This window comes from Thalia democratica, chromosome 6 (genome assembly GCF_965202585.1).
Source record: "Thalia democratica chromosome 6, ktThaDemo2.hap1.1, whole genome shotgun sequence".
NCBI classification, from domain to species: Eukaryota; Metazoa; Chordata; class Thaliacea; order Salpida; family Salpidae; genus Thalia; species Thalia democratica.
Window position 1 is genome coordinate 64,237,678 of NC_139170.1, and position 15,067 is coordinate 64,252,744.

General features: G+C 23.8%; 2 protein-coding genes and 1 pseudogene across 2 annotated transcripts; all 3 read left to right on the forward strand.

Annotated features, from left to right (window-relative positions):
- Nucleotides 1–865: 865 nt before the first annotated feature.
- On the forward strand, nucleotides 866–4,615 carry LOC145839315 (uncharacterized). The gene is made up of 4 exons (XM_082946908.1): nucleotides 866–1,010; nucleotides 1,155–1,337; nucleotides 4,067–4,238; nucleotides 4,606–4,615. Exons 1-4 carry the CDS (start codon nucleotides 866–868, stop codon nucleotides 4,613–4,615), a joined length of 510 nt encoding a protein of 169 aa, XP_082803034.1.
- Nucleotides 4,616–8,596: 3,981 nt separating this feature from the next.
- Nucleotides 8,597–9,409, forward strand: LOC145839316 (uncharacterized; annotated as a pseudogene).
- Nucleotides 9,410–12,746: 3,337 nt separating this feature from the next.
- On the forward strand, nucleotides 12,747–13,480 carry LOC145839318 (uncharacterized). The gene is made up of 3 exons (XM_082946909.1): nucleotides 12,747–12,771; nucleotides 12,844–12,971; nucleotides 13,088–13,480. Exons 1-3 carry the CDS (start codon nucleotides 12,747–12,749, stop codon nucleotides 13,478–13,480), a joined length of 546 nt encoding a protein of 181 aa, XP_082803035.1.
- Nucleotides 13,481–15,067: the final 1,587 nt, after the last annotated feature.

Here is a 15,067-nt window from a genome sequence, read left to right on the forward strand (position 1 = left end):
GCAATAAAGAAGTGCTTTCTGTCTATTTTATTATCTCATACCTTAGAAAACTTATACAAACATTTGTTTGCCTAATACAAGTATACAAAAAATTTTAACCTAAACTTGATAATTAAATTTTAAAAATTAAAATTTTATTCAGATTGAAATAAAAACTTTGTTTGTTGCCTACTTAAAGAATTTTAAAACAAAAAGATACTAAATATCTGAATCGTAGTACAACTATAGGTAAATAATTAATAAAATTTCATAAGAACAAATTTATAATTGTTAAAACAGCTTTAGTCTTGTAAAATAATATGTTTTCGAGTAAGTTTGATAATTGATACTGTTTTCTGCAATTAGAAGTTTACTATTTAAAAATAAGATAACGCTCATAAATGTAAACTTTTTTAATAATAGTGCATCTGTACTAAAATTTAATGTATACAACTTTTTTTTTATTTTTTATTGCTTATTTTAAATTACAAGTTTTATAATTTATTTTGAATTAGCCATGTATTTTTTGTCAACAAGTAATCTAATAAGTACTATAAAATAGATATTTAAATAAATCAGCCTTAATACATTTAAAAATAATTTGTTATTTCAAAAATAGATGATACGTTAATTGAGTACTATTTTATAATAAAATAGACCTTTTTTAGCTTCAATTTATTTAGTTTAACAAACTTAGATGAAAATTTACAAATCGAGAATTTTTTTTTATAATATAGTTTTTATTGATTTAAAATTTTAACTAAACAATACGTTATTTATTAATCATAGTTAAGTACATCAATCTCTGTTATTTTTTCTCGCTATGAACACGCTATTGAACATTAACCGTTTTTACCTTTAACTTTTAGTTCTTAAGTTTAAAACTATGGGTGATTCTGGTCAAAACCAAAGTGATGTGGTTGATAAAAGTATTTCCTGTGATGTTTGCAAGAAATCTTTCAAAACTGAATCCTACCTGAAAGTTCACAAAAGAATACATACAGGAGAAAAATCATACAAATGTGATATTTGTGAGAAACGATTTATCGTTAAAGGTAGCTTAACAAGTCATATGCTGGTGCATAGTGGAAAAAAAGACTTTCAATGTTATGTTTGTCATAAAAATTTTGCTCGAAAACAAAATTTAAATGAACATTTCGTTACTCACACCAAAGATAAACTTTTTAAATGTGATGTTTGTGACAAAATTTTTACTACAAATAGTAATTTAAAGAGACACATGTTAGTTCATACTGGTTTAAAGGAACATCATTGTGAAGTTTGCAAGAAGAAGTTTTCTCAAAAAAACGATTTAAAACGTCATATGTTGACTCATACAAAAGTAAAAGAACATGAATGTGTTATTTGCAGAAAGATGTTTTCACATAAAGGAAGTTTAGTCAGACATTTTAGAATTCATTTAGGAGAAAAACTTTATGGTTGTGCAGAATGTTGTAAATGGTTTTATGATAATTCTAATCGAAATAGTCATATACGTACTAATCATAAGGAACTTAATAAAAAAAATCAATCAGAACTGAAGTGTAAAATTCAAAGAAGTATTGTTTATGACTACCTTAAGACCATAGCTGAATACAATTCCAAGGATACCTTTTGTTAGCACTTAAATTCTTTTAAAATTAAGTTTTTCTAAACATTTGAACATCAAAATTTATAATTTTACCTTGACCTATACTATGACACTCTAGCATGGTTTTTTTATTTGTGATAAAGTTAGTTGAATTTTTAAAAATCTGCTTTTGAAGCTATATAAATAAAGTATTTTTAAATTTTATATTCTGTTTATCGACCTTTTAATAAATAAAGGAACGTAAACTGAAGAATTTAATTGTAATATATCGCATATAAAATCTAAATAGAGAGTTTGAATTCTTATAATTTTTGAATTCGTCAGATTAATATACTTTCATATGCTGGAAAAAACTTGAGTTCTGAGGGATAATAAATATTTTGTAAAAAAATAACATTAACTTATGAATATATCTAAATTCTATTGTTAAACTAAAAAATTAATATATTTTAAAATTAATATATATTATAAGTGCTTTGGTTGATAACTTAATAGGAAACTATTTTAGTTAAATAAAAGTATAAAATTTCAAATTAGAGAATAATATGATGTTGAGTTTTAGAATTATCGGTCTATTTAATATCAGTATTTTCTTGTATAATGGTTCTAACAAATCTAACAAGTTTAATTAGTACAGCAAAGTTCTATAGTATAAGAATTTAGTTAATCTTTACATTGGATTATTACTTAATTTTATATATTAAAACTTCAAACTACAGTATAATTTTGATTCGCTTTCAATTAAGTTTAACTTAGTAAGTTAAAATTTTCGACAAACTTACTTCGAAAGTACTCAAAACAATTTCAGAAAAAATGAAAAGTGAATTGTAATATTTTTAAAATAATTTATGCACCGGAAAAAAGCTATTCTATATTAATACGACAAAAAAAGCAGGCTGGTTTTACTTTCTGCGCTTTAAAACAATATCATATTTTCTAATTAATTATCATTTACTTTGCATGTAGCAGATAAAAACTATAGAATGAAGTTTGTTGAACAACTACTAAAAAATTATCATAAGTTATTTAACAAAACGTTTTCATAGTAAAAAGTATTTCGCGTTTATGACAAATTTCTTTAATTCAAAAAAGTTTATAACATTTTATTTTTCCTATGGTAAATAAAGTATTTTATTTACCATTTTTTACTTATTTAATCTTATAGATCAGTTTTAAATTATTTGTAAACTTTTTCTGTTTTGCTATTTTATAGTTGTGTTATTTACAGGCTAATTTTGTTGTGTACTACTTAAACCAAAAAACGAAATGTTCATTTAGTTTTACAACAATTTTTTTTTAAATTCTAAATTTATGTATATCTTAAAACTTTTTAAAACTATTTAATTTTCTAGGTAAACACTTAATTAGTTATTTATTAATACTTATTGTTAATTCTTAAAACATATCCAAAAAAAGAGTTTAAATTCCAAAACGTTATTACAGGTTTTAGTAGCATTTTTAATAACATAAAATCACCGAAATAATAATATCAAACATAAAATATCAAACTTTTATACAAATATGCTTCGAAAATGCTCTTGCTAATACAAATAGCTGTACTGTAAACAAATTATATTAATTATTATACTTGCTAATAAAAATAGCTGTACTGTACAGTAATTGTACTATTAAAAAAATGCATTTGAAAATATTCATTCTAAATAGCATAAGTGCGCACTCAAAAAGAACATTTAAATGAATATTTTTTTTTTCATGAAAATAATTCAGATAATATAGTAACAGAACAAAAAAAAATTATTTAAAAATATTTAATCATATGATTCATTTATAATGTTTTTGTTGAATTGTATTAAAAAAGTTTTTTAACAATATTAAATCCAGTTATTTAACTGTTGGAACTTACTTTGACAAGTGCCTTTGCTTAGGTTTTTATTTTCAGTTAAACGATTGTTCTTATATTTACCAAGTATATAATTACAATTACTAATTATTTACTTCCCCGTTACTTAATTTAACGATATATATTTGTTTGCTTCGTGTTATTTTAGTTTTACCTAAAACGCTTTGAAGATCTTTTGAGGAGAAACATTGTCAACTAAAGTACAACCGTTGAAAAATTTTTTAATAGTTAAACTCATAAGAGTGGAGCAGTCTAATGCATACAATTTGGCGTTTTAACATGTGCGTTTTTCAACAATGTCTATATTTTACAGTCAAATTTTGGCATATATTAGGGAGTTACAATTTTTTTCATAAATATAGTTTCAAATCTTTAAGTTCATATAATAAGATATTGTTTAATTTAGTTAATTGAACATGTTTGCAAAATATAAAAAAATATTCATGGATCATAGTACAAGGAAAAAACTAACAAGTGTTGTTTATTGAATAAAACGTGTTGTTTTTTCATTCTTTTATCTGAAAGGTTACAAATTTATAAGATAATTAGATTAATCTTTATGTTTACATTATCATACATTATAAACTAAAAGCACATGTCAGTTTATACTGGAAAGAAAGATTTTTAATGTCAAGTTTGTGAGAAGAAGTTTTCTCAGAAAAGTAGTTTGAAACGTCATATGTTGACTCACACCAAAGTAAAAGACAATGAATGTGATATTTGCACGAAGGAATTTACTCGAAAAGGAGATTTATTCAAACACTTTAGAATTCACTTAAGAGAGAAACCTTATGGTTGTGATAAGTGGTTTACTAAAGTTTCTGGACGAAATTATCATATACGTACTTATCATAAGGAGCTAAGTAAAAACGAACAATCAGAACTGAAGTGCAAAATACTAATAAGTATTGTTAGAAGTATTATTACTCAATACTAGCGGTTGGTTTTTTATGAAATAAAATAATATTAGAAAACTCTGAATATTTGTTAATTGTTGTATAAATGAGTATCAATAAAAGACATTTTACTCTTCTAAAACGATTTATTTTTGTGTATAATTTTTGTGTTCCATATTCTAGTTGCATATTTTATAAAATGAATACAATCTATAAAAATCATAATCTTCTTCATAATTTCTTTACTTTACAATTAAATTTACAATTTATCTTAACAGGTACGTATAAAAAATATATTTATCTTCATAAGTCTCGTACCTAAAGTCTCAAAACAACAAATATATTGTAAATAAATTTTTTTTTTTACTGAATTTTTTAATTTTTCTTTTAATTTTTTGAATTAAAACAACTACAAAAAAAATTGTTAATAGTTTTATTTATTTTTTGTAGGAAATTCAATTAAAAACAAGTATTTTAAAAACAATAGTTACGACTTAAATTTACGAAGATAATTCATAACTAAAACCTACAGTTTGTAGTAAAAATAAGTAATTATTGTTTTATAATATATGTACCTACGATAATGCTTATTAATTGTATTAAAGTTAAAGTTTATTAAACGACTAAAACGCTGAAACTATTTTGTCCTATGACCTGGTGCACAATTACGTCAATAAATAGTGTTTATTTTACACTTTTAGGATCAGATAAGTTTTTACAAAAATTTAATTTCTGGATTAGGTATATAAAAGACAAAGTAAAACAATTGTAAAAATCTATACATATATATAAGAGAAGCTTTAAATACATATTTCTCTTGCCGGTTTATAAAAGTTCGGTTTTAAATTCAAAAGGTAAAGACTTCATATCTAAGAAACACAAAGATTGCGTTGTTTACACGTTTGAATTATGTTGTTATATATTTGTGTTTATGAAAAGACCTTATTTGTTTATATGAAGTACAATAACAGACTGTTGTATTTTTCAAATTTTGAAATTTTTGTGTTTGTTTAAATGTTTTTTAAGGCTTCGTACTAATACGTTCAACGGTACATAAATAAAAACAACAACTAATAACTTATCACTATAAACACTTTAACGGTTATTTTTTAATAGATTTAAATGTTAATAATTTAGGTTAATTTTCTTTATTTAGTTTTGTAAAAGTGACTTGAACTTAATTATGGTTGATATAACAAGAAGTTTACTTAATTTTATATTATCTACTACAATCGGTGATAAGTTTACTTAAAAGTTTTTTATGAAATTATTTTTAAAGTTTTTAGTATCTAGTTTCACAAAAATCTTCGGAACAAATCAGCAATAAAATATTAAATTATATAGCTTTTTTAATTCTTTTAACTTATAAAATAACTCCTTCAATACACCACGTACACCACTTGGATACCGTAAAATGTCTTGTAGAGGTCTAATAACTAACCTATTATAATTAAAGCAGCATTACATAGTTCAAATATAAAACATATATTTTTTAAAAGTTTCCTTTTACAGATAGGTTCTCAAAGCTTATAAACCTCTTAGAATTTTGAAATTATAGTTAGTTTTAAAATTTTCGAAAGATTTCAGAAGCTAATTTTCTAAAGTAATAGATAATATCTAAAAAACAACGTTTTTGTTGCATAGTTTATACTTTTTTTTGTTCTTTATCTTTTTAGCTGTAGCACTACAAACCAGTCTAAACACCTCTGTCTTTAGCATAAACATATACTTTTTTTTTAATTATCTGTTTTCCGCGAAATTTGATTATTTGATTTAACATTCCGTCTAAAAATTTATTGCTCTGTTTCAAATGAAACATTTAAAAATACTTCCTAACTTCAGTAACAATAAAAATTAGCTCTTCATCTTATTTAAAATTCAAAACATAAAGTGTGATGTTTAAAAATATGATTTATACAAGTCAATAATTTAAACAAATGAGGGTTTTTATTAACCAACTGAAATATTTCTCAAATAGTTCAAAAATAAATTTAAAAGTTGAATCTAGTTAAATTATTACGCTTATCTGAAAAATGTCATAGCTATGAAAGCATTACTAAGGTTTTAAAATAGTTTCTAACCCTAAGAAATCTTACATATTAACATGAAAGCAACCCTTCTCAAAGTCTTTTGGATGTCAGTTGGGAAAAAACGGTCATTTTTATGGGCTTCTCAAAATGTGTAGTATTGCTCCTAAGGGACAATTTCGGGGTATCAGTGGTCATTAAAGGCTGCTGAAAAACCTGGACAAACCTAAAATTTGACAAATTGGCTAAATAAAATGCTGCTTTGAGCAATCAAAAAATACCTGGATCTATAAACAATTTTTACATGTTTAGAACTAAAATTTTAGTTTGACATGAAAAATCTGTCATAAAGATAACATATTTTTGACATATTTTCTTTATTATTAAAAACACTTATAATGTTGCATTACGGTATATTTTTCAATGTTGTTATACCAATTAACACATTTTTTACCTTAGACTTAATTTTAAACTAAAAATAGACCTAAAGCAAAATTTTCAAGAACCTGTAGATAGATCAGGTAATCTGAAAAAACTTTTTGGAAAACCAGTGTTCTCCCTGTTTATTTCAGTATAAATTAAATTTCTTTAAGTGTACCATTGGTATTAACTACATTAGCAAAAATCATTTTACACGAAAATTAAATGAAATATAAGTTTAAAAAAGCATTATAACAATTAATTTAATGACTACTAAACAGACAAGCTAATAATTTTTCTAAGTATCTTGACCCTTAAATCAAACAACACATGTCTGTTATAACCATCTTTAGCTGAAAAATATAATTTTTTAGCAGTTGAAACTGAATTTTCTGAAATTTAAAATGAAAAACCGTACTTTTAAAAAGTTAGCAATCATCGTATCAAAATAAGGCGATTACTTTTAACCTAAACTATAAATAAAATTTATTATTAAGAAAATTTTTATTTTCTGAAATACGACACAAACTGGTTTTCCGTCTTCACAAAATCTTTTATTTTATATAAAAGAAAAAAAAAATTCACTTACATTAGAGTTTAAATTATACTTTTAACGTTGCTAAAAGAAGGTTAAGCTATCTCTAAAACATGATTATTATTGAAAGATAAATTATGACTTACGACAATCAAAATTTAATAAAAAGTAACAAAGCTAAGAAATATTTCAAATGTATTGCAACTTAATATGATATTATATTTTTTTAATATACTTATTTTTTTTGACTTCATTTCATAGTAAAGTTTTAGAGTCACTGATTAAATTATTTATATATTTAAATACATTCAAGTGCTGTTTTCTTTTGCAATATCTGAACCTTTTTCAAAAGTTTTACTTAGTGTTTTGACTACACGACAACAATCTCTCAAGTAAAATGAATTAAAACTTTCATCAATTTTTAATAATTATAGAAACAAAAATAAAGATAAAATAGAGGGTTGTTTGCATGCTAAACTATTTGGCAGTTTTGCTAAGTTATTTTGTCAGCAATGAAGAAGTTATTTCTGTCTAAAGTATTAGTTTGCCTACGTAAGAAAAACAAAATAAATTAAATCAGCATTAAACTCATCCAGACTAAATAACATTTTTATGTATTGTTTACTTAGAAGTTTTTAAAACTTTAAGTTTTAAAATATATGTATCTTAGTAATACAATAAAAATAAGGTAGCTAAGTGCTAATTTTTTTTATAACACTAGTAAAATTTTTAACTAAAAGTTTACTCTTGTTTATAAAAAAAATTCAAGTAAGTCTGAGAACTATTATTGTTTCATTGCAACTTGATATAAGTTTAGTATTAAAAAGTAAAATAACTTCAGAAATGAAAGTTTCGTTATTAACAATTGCATCTGAAACAAAAATTGATGTGAACGACTTTTATTATATATTACTATTTATTTAAGTTTTTCAATTTTTTAACTGATTTTGACTAGGTCTTGTAACTTTTAAGGAACAGGTAATCTAACAAATAATATTTAATAGAAATTATTATGTTTACTCTTAATACAATTCAATATTAAGTTGTTATTTCTAAAAAAAAAGGTTCATTTATTACTATCATATAACAAAAGTTTTAAGCCTTAATTTGTGAAATTTAACAAACTTAGATAAGAACTTTAAAAATAAAAATTTTTTTTTGATCAAATTTTTTTATTGACTAAAAGTATTTATTAAACGATTTGTTATTTTCAATTTACATCAAGTACAACAACTTGTGTTTTTTAACATACTATTAAACATATCTTATAGCACTTAAGTTTAAATGATGGATCATTCTGGCCAAAACAAAAGTAATATGATGGTTAATAGTGTTTCTTGTGATGTTTGCAAAAAGACTTACAAAACTAAATCCTACCTGAAAATTCACAAAAGATTACATACATGAGAAAAACCATACAAATGTGATGTTTGTGACAAAAGGTTCACAATTAAAAGTAGCTTAACAAGTCATATGCTGGTGCATAGTGGTAAAAAAGAGTTTCAATGTTATGTTTGTGGGAAACATTTTACTAAAAAAAGTAATTTAACAAGACATATGTTAGTGCATAGTGGTGAAAAAAACTTTCACTGTCATGTGTGTTCAAAATCGTTTTTTCAGAAGGCTCATTTGACAAGACACTTAATAAGTCACACAAAAGAAAAACCACACAAATGTAATTTGTGTAACAAGTATTTTACTCATAAAGGCACTATAAAGACACACATGTTAGTTCATACTAGAATAAAAGATTTTCGTTGTGAAACTTGTAAGAAGAAGTTTTCTCAGAAAGGTAATTTAAAACAACATATGTTGACTCATACTAAAGTGAAAGATTATGAGTGTGATATTTGCAAGAAAAGTTTCAGTCATAAAAGTTATTTAGTTCAACACTTTAGAATTCACTTGGGAGAAAAACCTTACGGTTGTGCTGAATGTGGAAAATGGTTTACTCATCCTTCAGGTCGAAATCAGCATATTAGAAATTGGCATAAGGAACTAAGTAAAAACCAACAATCGGAATTGAAATGTAAAATACAAAGAAGTATTGTTTATGATTACCTTAAATCAATAGATGAATACAATTCTAATTATAGTTAATAATAGCAGTTTTTTTTTATTTAATAAAACGGTAAAAGAAAGCTTTAAAAATTTGTTAAGTGATGTATAAATGTGTATAAAAAAATGTTTCTAGTTACCTGCAATGATCTACTTTTATGTATAATTTTATATAACGATATCCTAATGCCATGTTCTTAAAAGTTCTTTGAAATCTATAAATAGTAAAAAATTTAATATTTACGTTGTTTGCTTTATAATTTAACTTTGTTACATAAGCTCTAGAGACCTTAAATAATATTTTCATTTTTACCTTTCTTTGTTAGTGTTCGTTGATTTGATTTTAACTTAATACGTTTTTAATAATATAAAATATTTGATCGGTAGTTCTGTTTGTATTTAGTTAAAATAAAAAAAATATAAATGCAGTTTTTTAAAAAACTTATTACGACTTAAATTTGAGATATTAATGCATAACTAGTCCCTTAGTGTAATAATTTAATTTGACCATGAAGTGAATTGATATTATATAGCTAAATTAAGAAGGAAACTTTTTTACTTAAATATAAATTATGATTAATTTATATTTTTATCTAATAATAAATGTTTTACCTCGTATTTAAAAAAAAATTAGCTTAACATTTTTTGAAACGTATATAGAAATACTATAACTTTATTCGCTATAACTTGATATAAAAACTAACAAATCATAAATTAGGCGTTTTAAAAACGGTGTAGCACTGTAGTCAACGACCTTTAATTCGGGGAAGTTAATTTAATTAAGACTTTTAATAAGAACTTGTGCTTTTGAATCATAAATATCAAATTGGATTGACTTCAGCTTTTTAAGTCTAATGTCTCCATAATCAATTGATTCTGAGTATGAGTAATAATCAATAAATTTCCGCCTTAAGCATTCTGTGTTATGATCTTTCTGACTTGTTGCATACCTTAGCGTTTATCTGTAACGCTAAGGTATGCAACAAGGTTTTCTGGAAGGAATATATTGTGATAGTAAATGGTAAGCCATCACGGTACTATTGGCATTTCTTAAACTTAAAGAATTTAGTATACCTACTTCAGTAGCATCAGAAGGTTGCATACTCAAATTAAACACAGGGTCACCATTTGTAGTTCTAGGCCTGTTTTATTAACTACTTTTAATTGGGTAAGTCCTCTTGTTTGTGCTGAACTCTGAGCTTTTATCTAAGTTTTTACACAATTTACCTTACTCATTAGGTTATCTTAATAATTACTAAATATGTAACAAACTGTATGTAATTAATAAATATAAACCTTTTTTAATAAACTGAGTTTATTAAAAAATTATATTAATGTGAAAACTGAGTCTGAACAGTTTCTTGTCTTACATATAACTGTATTTTTTTCTTCAACAAACAATTTTCTGCATCACTTATACTCGGTTTTCAACGTTCTGTTTAAACAGTTTGTTGCTTTGCTTTTAGCCAAAATACTTAAAAAATGTCATTCCTAGATTAATCAACCCTAGATTGATAGTAATAAAAAGAAGTCTCTATGTTTTTTACCAAAATTAAACCACAAAATTGATAAAGTTTTTGAAACATCTTTATACAAGTTAATAACTAAAATATTAATGTAGTAATTCATTTATTGTAGTAATTTAAAATAATTCGGTTATCTTTAGTTTTATGATGATATACATAATTTTTTAGCTTTATTTTAAACAATAAATAGTTTTATTTATAAAATAAAACTTTAGCAAAGCTTAACACTGCTAACAGGGTGGCTACTAAACCTAAAACTTGGAATTAGAGAAATTTAAAAGAAAGTTTAATATCTGGAATTATGAGAAATATTACTAAAATACCTAAAATTTAATACTATTTTTAGATCTTAAGTAATAGAATTTCAATTTAACACGATATATGTCTACAATATCGACAAAATGTTTTCATCTTTATCGAAAATTTTTATATCAAAAAGCACATTTAAAGCAGCTTTACAATATCTTTTCAATGTTGCATTACCAATTAACACAGTCTTTTACTTTGAACTTATAATTAAACTAAAAGTAGACTTATTAACGTAGACTTTAAGAAACTTTAAATAAATTCTAAAATAAAACTAAAACAAATTTATCAAAAACCAGTGGCCATCTTGGTTATATCAATGTATATTAAGTTTTAAAAAAATATATAAATTTTATAATAAACCTTACTAAAGTTTAACTTAAATTAGAATACTAAAAAAATGTAGCCTATAGTTGACAAACAAATGATAGACAAAACTATATCCAGATTGTTTATTTTTATTAAAATTCTTTGATTATATAATGTTTTTGTTTAATTCATAACTATAATTAGTATTAAAAAGTCACTTATATAAATTTAACATAATTAGTAACGTTTTGAGTAATAAAAAAAATTACATCTATGTTAGTTTAATAGTTTAAAATAATAATTAAGTTTTGTGTAAAGTCATTTTTGAAAATTAGGAGAACAAATTTTATTTTAATTACTTTACTTGTTATGTTATAAGCTATAAAATAAATTCATCATATAAAAAACAAGCAAACAGCAATATCTATAAAATATTTTCCATTAGCCTATTGCTTCTAAAAAAACAACAGATATTAAGTTATTACAAACTTTAATTTTCACAATTTAAGTTTTAAGGTTAATTAATTTAACAAAAGTTCAGCTATATTATTCAAATCTATGGACAATTTTGGTTAACTTAATAGTAAAATGGTGGCTAAAAGTATTAGTTGTGGTATTTGCAAGTTAATTTCCAAAGTAAATACTATTTGGATAGTCACAAAAGAATTCACAGTGAAGATATGCCATACAACTGTGATGTTTGTAATAAAACTTTTAATTACAAAAGTAATTTAATAAATAAATGTTGGTACACAGTAATAAAAAAGACTTTAAGTATATGGTTTGTTAGAAAGAACTTGCATATAAGCAAGTATTGAAACAGCAAATTGTCACTCATACTAAAAATAAATGTGACATTTTTGACAGAAGTTTTACTCAAAAAGGATATGTTAAGACACATATGTTAGTTCATACTGGTAAAAAAAAATTTTCAATGTGGAGTTTGTAAGAAGTGAATATAGTTATAGAATTAGTGATTTTAAAATTAGATAAATGACATGTTTATAAATCATCAAAAGATATTCATAAATCATAACAAGAGCAAAAAATATAAAACAGTTATATAAAAAATAAAACATCTTATTTTTTTAATGCTCAATTCTGAAAGGTTACAAAGTTAAAATGTAATTAGATTAATCTTTATGTTGACATTATCATATGTTATCAACTAAAAGTAAATATCAATAAATAAAAAATAATATTTACCTTTAGTTCTTATAAGGATTTGATTACTAACTATGATTAATAATGGACCGTCTGGAAGTAACTTTAATGCTAAATGTTTCAGTTGTGATATTTGCAAGAAAAATTTTAAATGTAAGTCAAAATTTACAGTTCACCAAAGAGTTCATACGGGAGAAAAGCCCTATAAGTGTGAAAAATGTGGGAAAAGTTTTGCTCAGAAAGGCAGTTTAACAAGACATATGCTGGTACATAGTGGTAGTAAAGAATTTCAATGTCATGTTTGTTTAAAAGAATTTGTACATAAACATCATTTGAAAAAGCACATGGTTACTCAAACTAAAGAAAAAGCATTCAAATGTTATTTGTGTGACAAAAGTTTTACAGTAAGAAGTAGTGTAAAAACACATTGTTACTTCATACTGGAATAAAAGAACATCAGTGTGAAGTCTGTCAGAAGAAATTTTCAAAAAAAAGTAATTTGAATCGTCATATGTTGACCCATACTAAAGTAAAAGCTTATGAATGTGATATTTGCAAAAAAAAATTCAGTCAGAAAATTCATTTAGTTGAACACTTTAGAATTCACTTAGGAGAAAAACCTTATGGTTGTGCAGAATGTGGAAAATGGTTTACTTATCCTGCTAGTCGTAATCATCACGTACGTACTCATCATAAGGAACTAAGTAAAGAACAACAATCAGAACTGAAGTGTAAAATACAATCAAGTATTGCTCATGACTATCTTAAGTCAATATCTGAATACAATTCTAAATACTATTGTTATTAGCATTTTGTACTCTAATAGTGATTCATTGTTTCTAAAAGCTAGATTGCGGTTTATAAAATCTTTAAATACAGTCTATATTTTATGTACTGTTTACAGATTTGCATCAGCCTACGTTGCACTAGCTTTTTTTATTCTTTTTTAATGTTTAAAGATTCAGTTATATAAAAAGAAATCCATGTAAAAATATAAAAACTTAAAACTTTGTTTATATATACTTTTTTCATAACCTTTTTTGTTAAATAGAAGTATTCAAGTTAATACAAGCCATAAAGTCTCATAAATAGAAACTTTTTTTTTTAATGTTTATATATTGTATATGTTTATGTGTTGAAGTTTGTTCCTTTTATGTTAATAATAACTTTTTTGGTTTAAATATACGAACTAATCGTAAGGAGTTAAATAAAGAAACAGCAATCAAAACTTAAGCTCAAAATTCAAAGAACAATTGTTTATAAGTATCTTACAACAATATCTGAATACAATTATAAATATTTTTTGAAAGCGGTTTTTTTCATCTAATAATTTAATATAAGAAAACTTAAAATTTTTGTTAAGTGATATATAAATAAGTATCAAAATATATATATATCATACTGATCTACAATGCTATATTTTTTGTGTAAATTTATATGTTCCATGTTGTAGGTTGATATTTTAAAAAGAATCTTTGGAATCGATAAAAATCATTAATTTATATATTTGTTGTTTTTCGTAATTAAATTCAAAATGTACGTAAGCACTAGTGACAGTAACTTTAACGCTTGTAAAATTTTTAATTCTCGTTAATTATTGTTTGTTTAGTTATTTGAGTTAATATACTTTTAATGTTTATAAAAAATTTATAAAACTAAAAATAAGTCAATTTTAAAACACTAGTTACAAAATTTACGAGAGTAATTCATAACTAGTTTTTTGTTAAACTATTGTAACTAAAAGAACTTATAAATCTAATTAAGCAATAATAAAAAATGCATCGAGATTTTATAATTGAATATAGCAAGGATGCTTTTTGCTTAAATTAAAATGTTTAAACAATTTATAGTTTGATATTTTATTTTCTTAGTTTTAGAAAATAAATTAGTGATTAGTGTAGATCAATTATTTTGCTTTCGGTAACTGCGCACAAAATTTTCCGACTAAAATAATTCTTAACTAAGTTAAACTAAATGTTTTCATATCTTTAATCAAACGTTTTAAAACGAAGGAGCACTACTTTTTATTATTATTTATTAAAATATTTATTAAATAAAGTAAGTATCTACGATAATACTTGATTTTTGTAAGTATAAGTAAGCTCATATTACAGTAGACTACCGCTTAAGTACGCACTTTTTTTGGTACGCATCACGCCTTAAGTACGCACTTATCAAGAAAGGTAGAATGGCCAACCTGCTGAGTTAGCCTAAGACTTTTACAAATTTTAAACTAGGGTGAGTAATTCTGAGTAGTATAAGTGGCCTGGAATTGTGACAGTCCTGTTATTAAAAGTTAATAAACTAAATACTTATGTAGTGGTTGCAGAAAAGTGAAAAGAATAATTATATTTGAGCTGTAATGCTATTAAATAAATAAATCTAGATGACAAAG

Bases quoted from the DNA above. Each gene is read 5' to 3' on its own strand.
- LOC145839318 (XM_082946909.1), top strand. From the start codon at position 12,747: ATGATTAATAATGGACCGTCTGGAA. The intron at 12,772-12,843 runs GTAACTTTAATG...CAAAATTTACAG, and splicing joins TAATAATGGACCGTCTGGAA to TTCACCAAAGAGTTCATACG. The intron at 12,972-13,087 runs GTTTGTTTAAAA...AGTAAGAAGTAG, and splicing joins GTAAAGAATTTCAATGTCAT to TGTAAAAACACATTGTTACT.
- LOC145839315 (XM_082946908.1), top strand. From the start codon at position 866: ATGGGTGATTCTGGTCAAAACCAAAGTGATGTGGTTGATAAAAGTATT. The intron at 1,011-1,154 runs GTGAGAAACGAT...CTCACACCAAAG, and splicing joins ATCATACAAATGTGATATTT to ATAAACTTTTTAAATGTGAT. The intron at 1,338-4,066 runs GTGTTATTTGCA...TTTAATGTCAAG, and splicing joins AAAAGTAAAAGAACATGAAT to TTTGTGAGAAGAAGTTTTCT.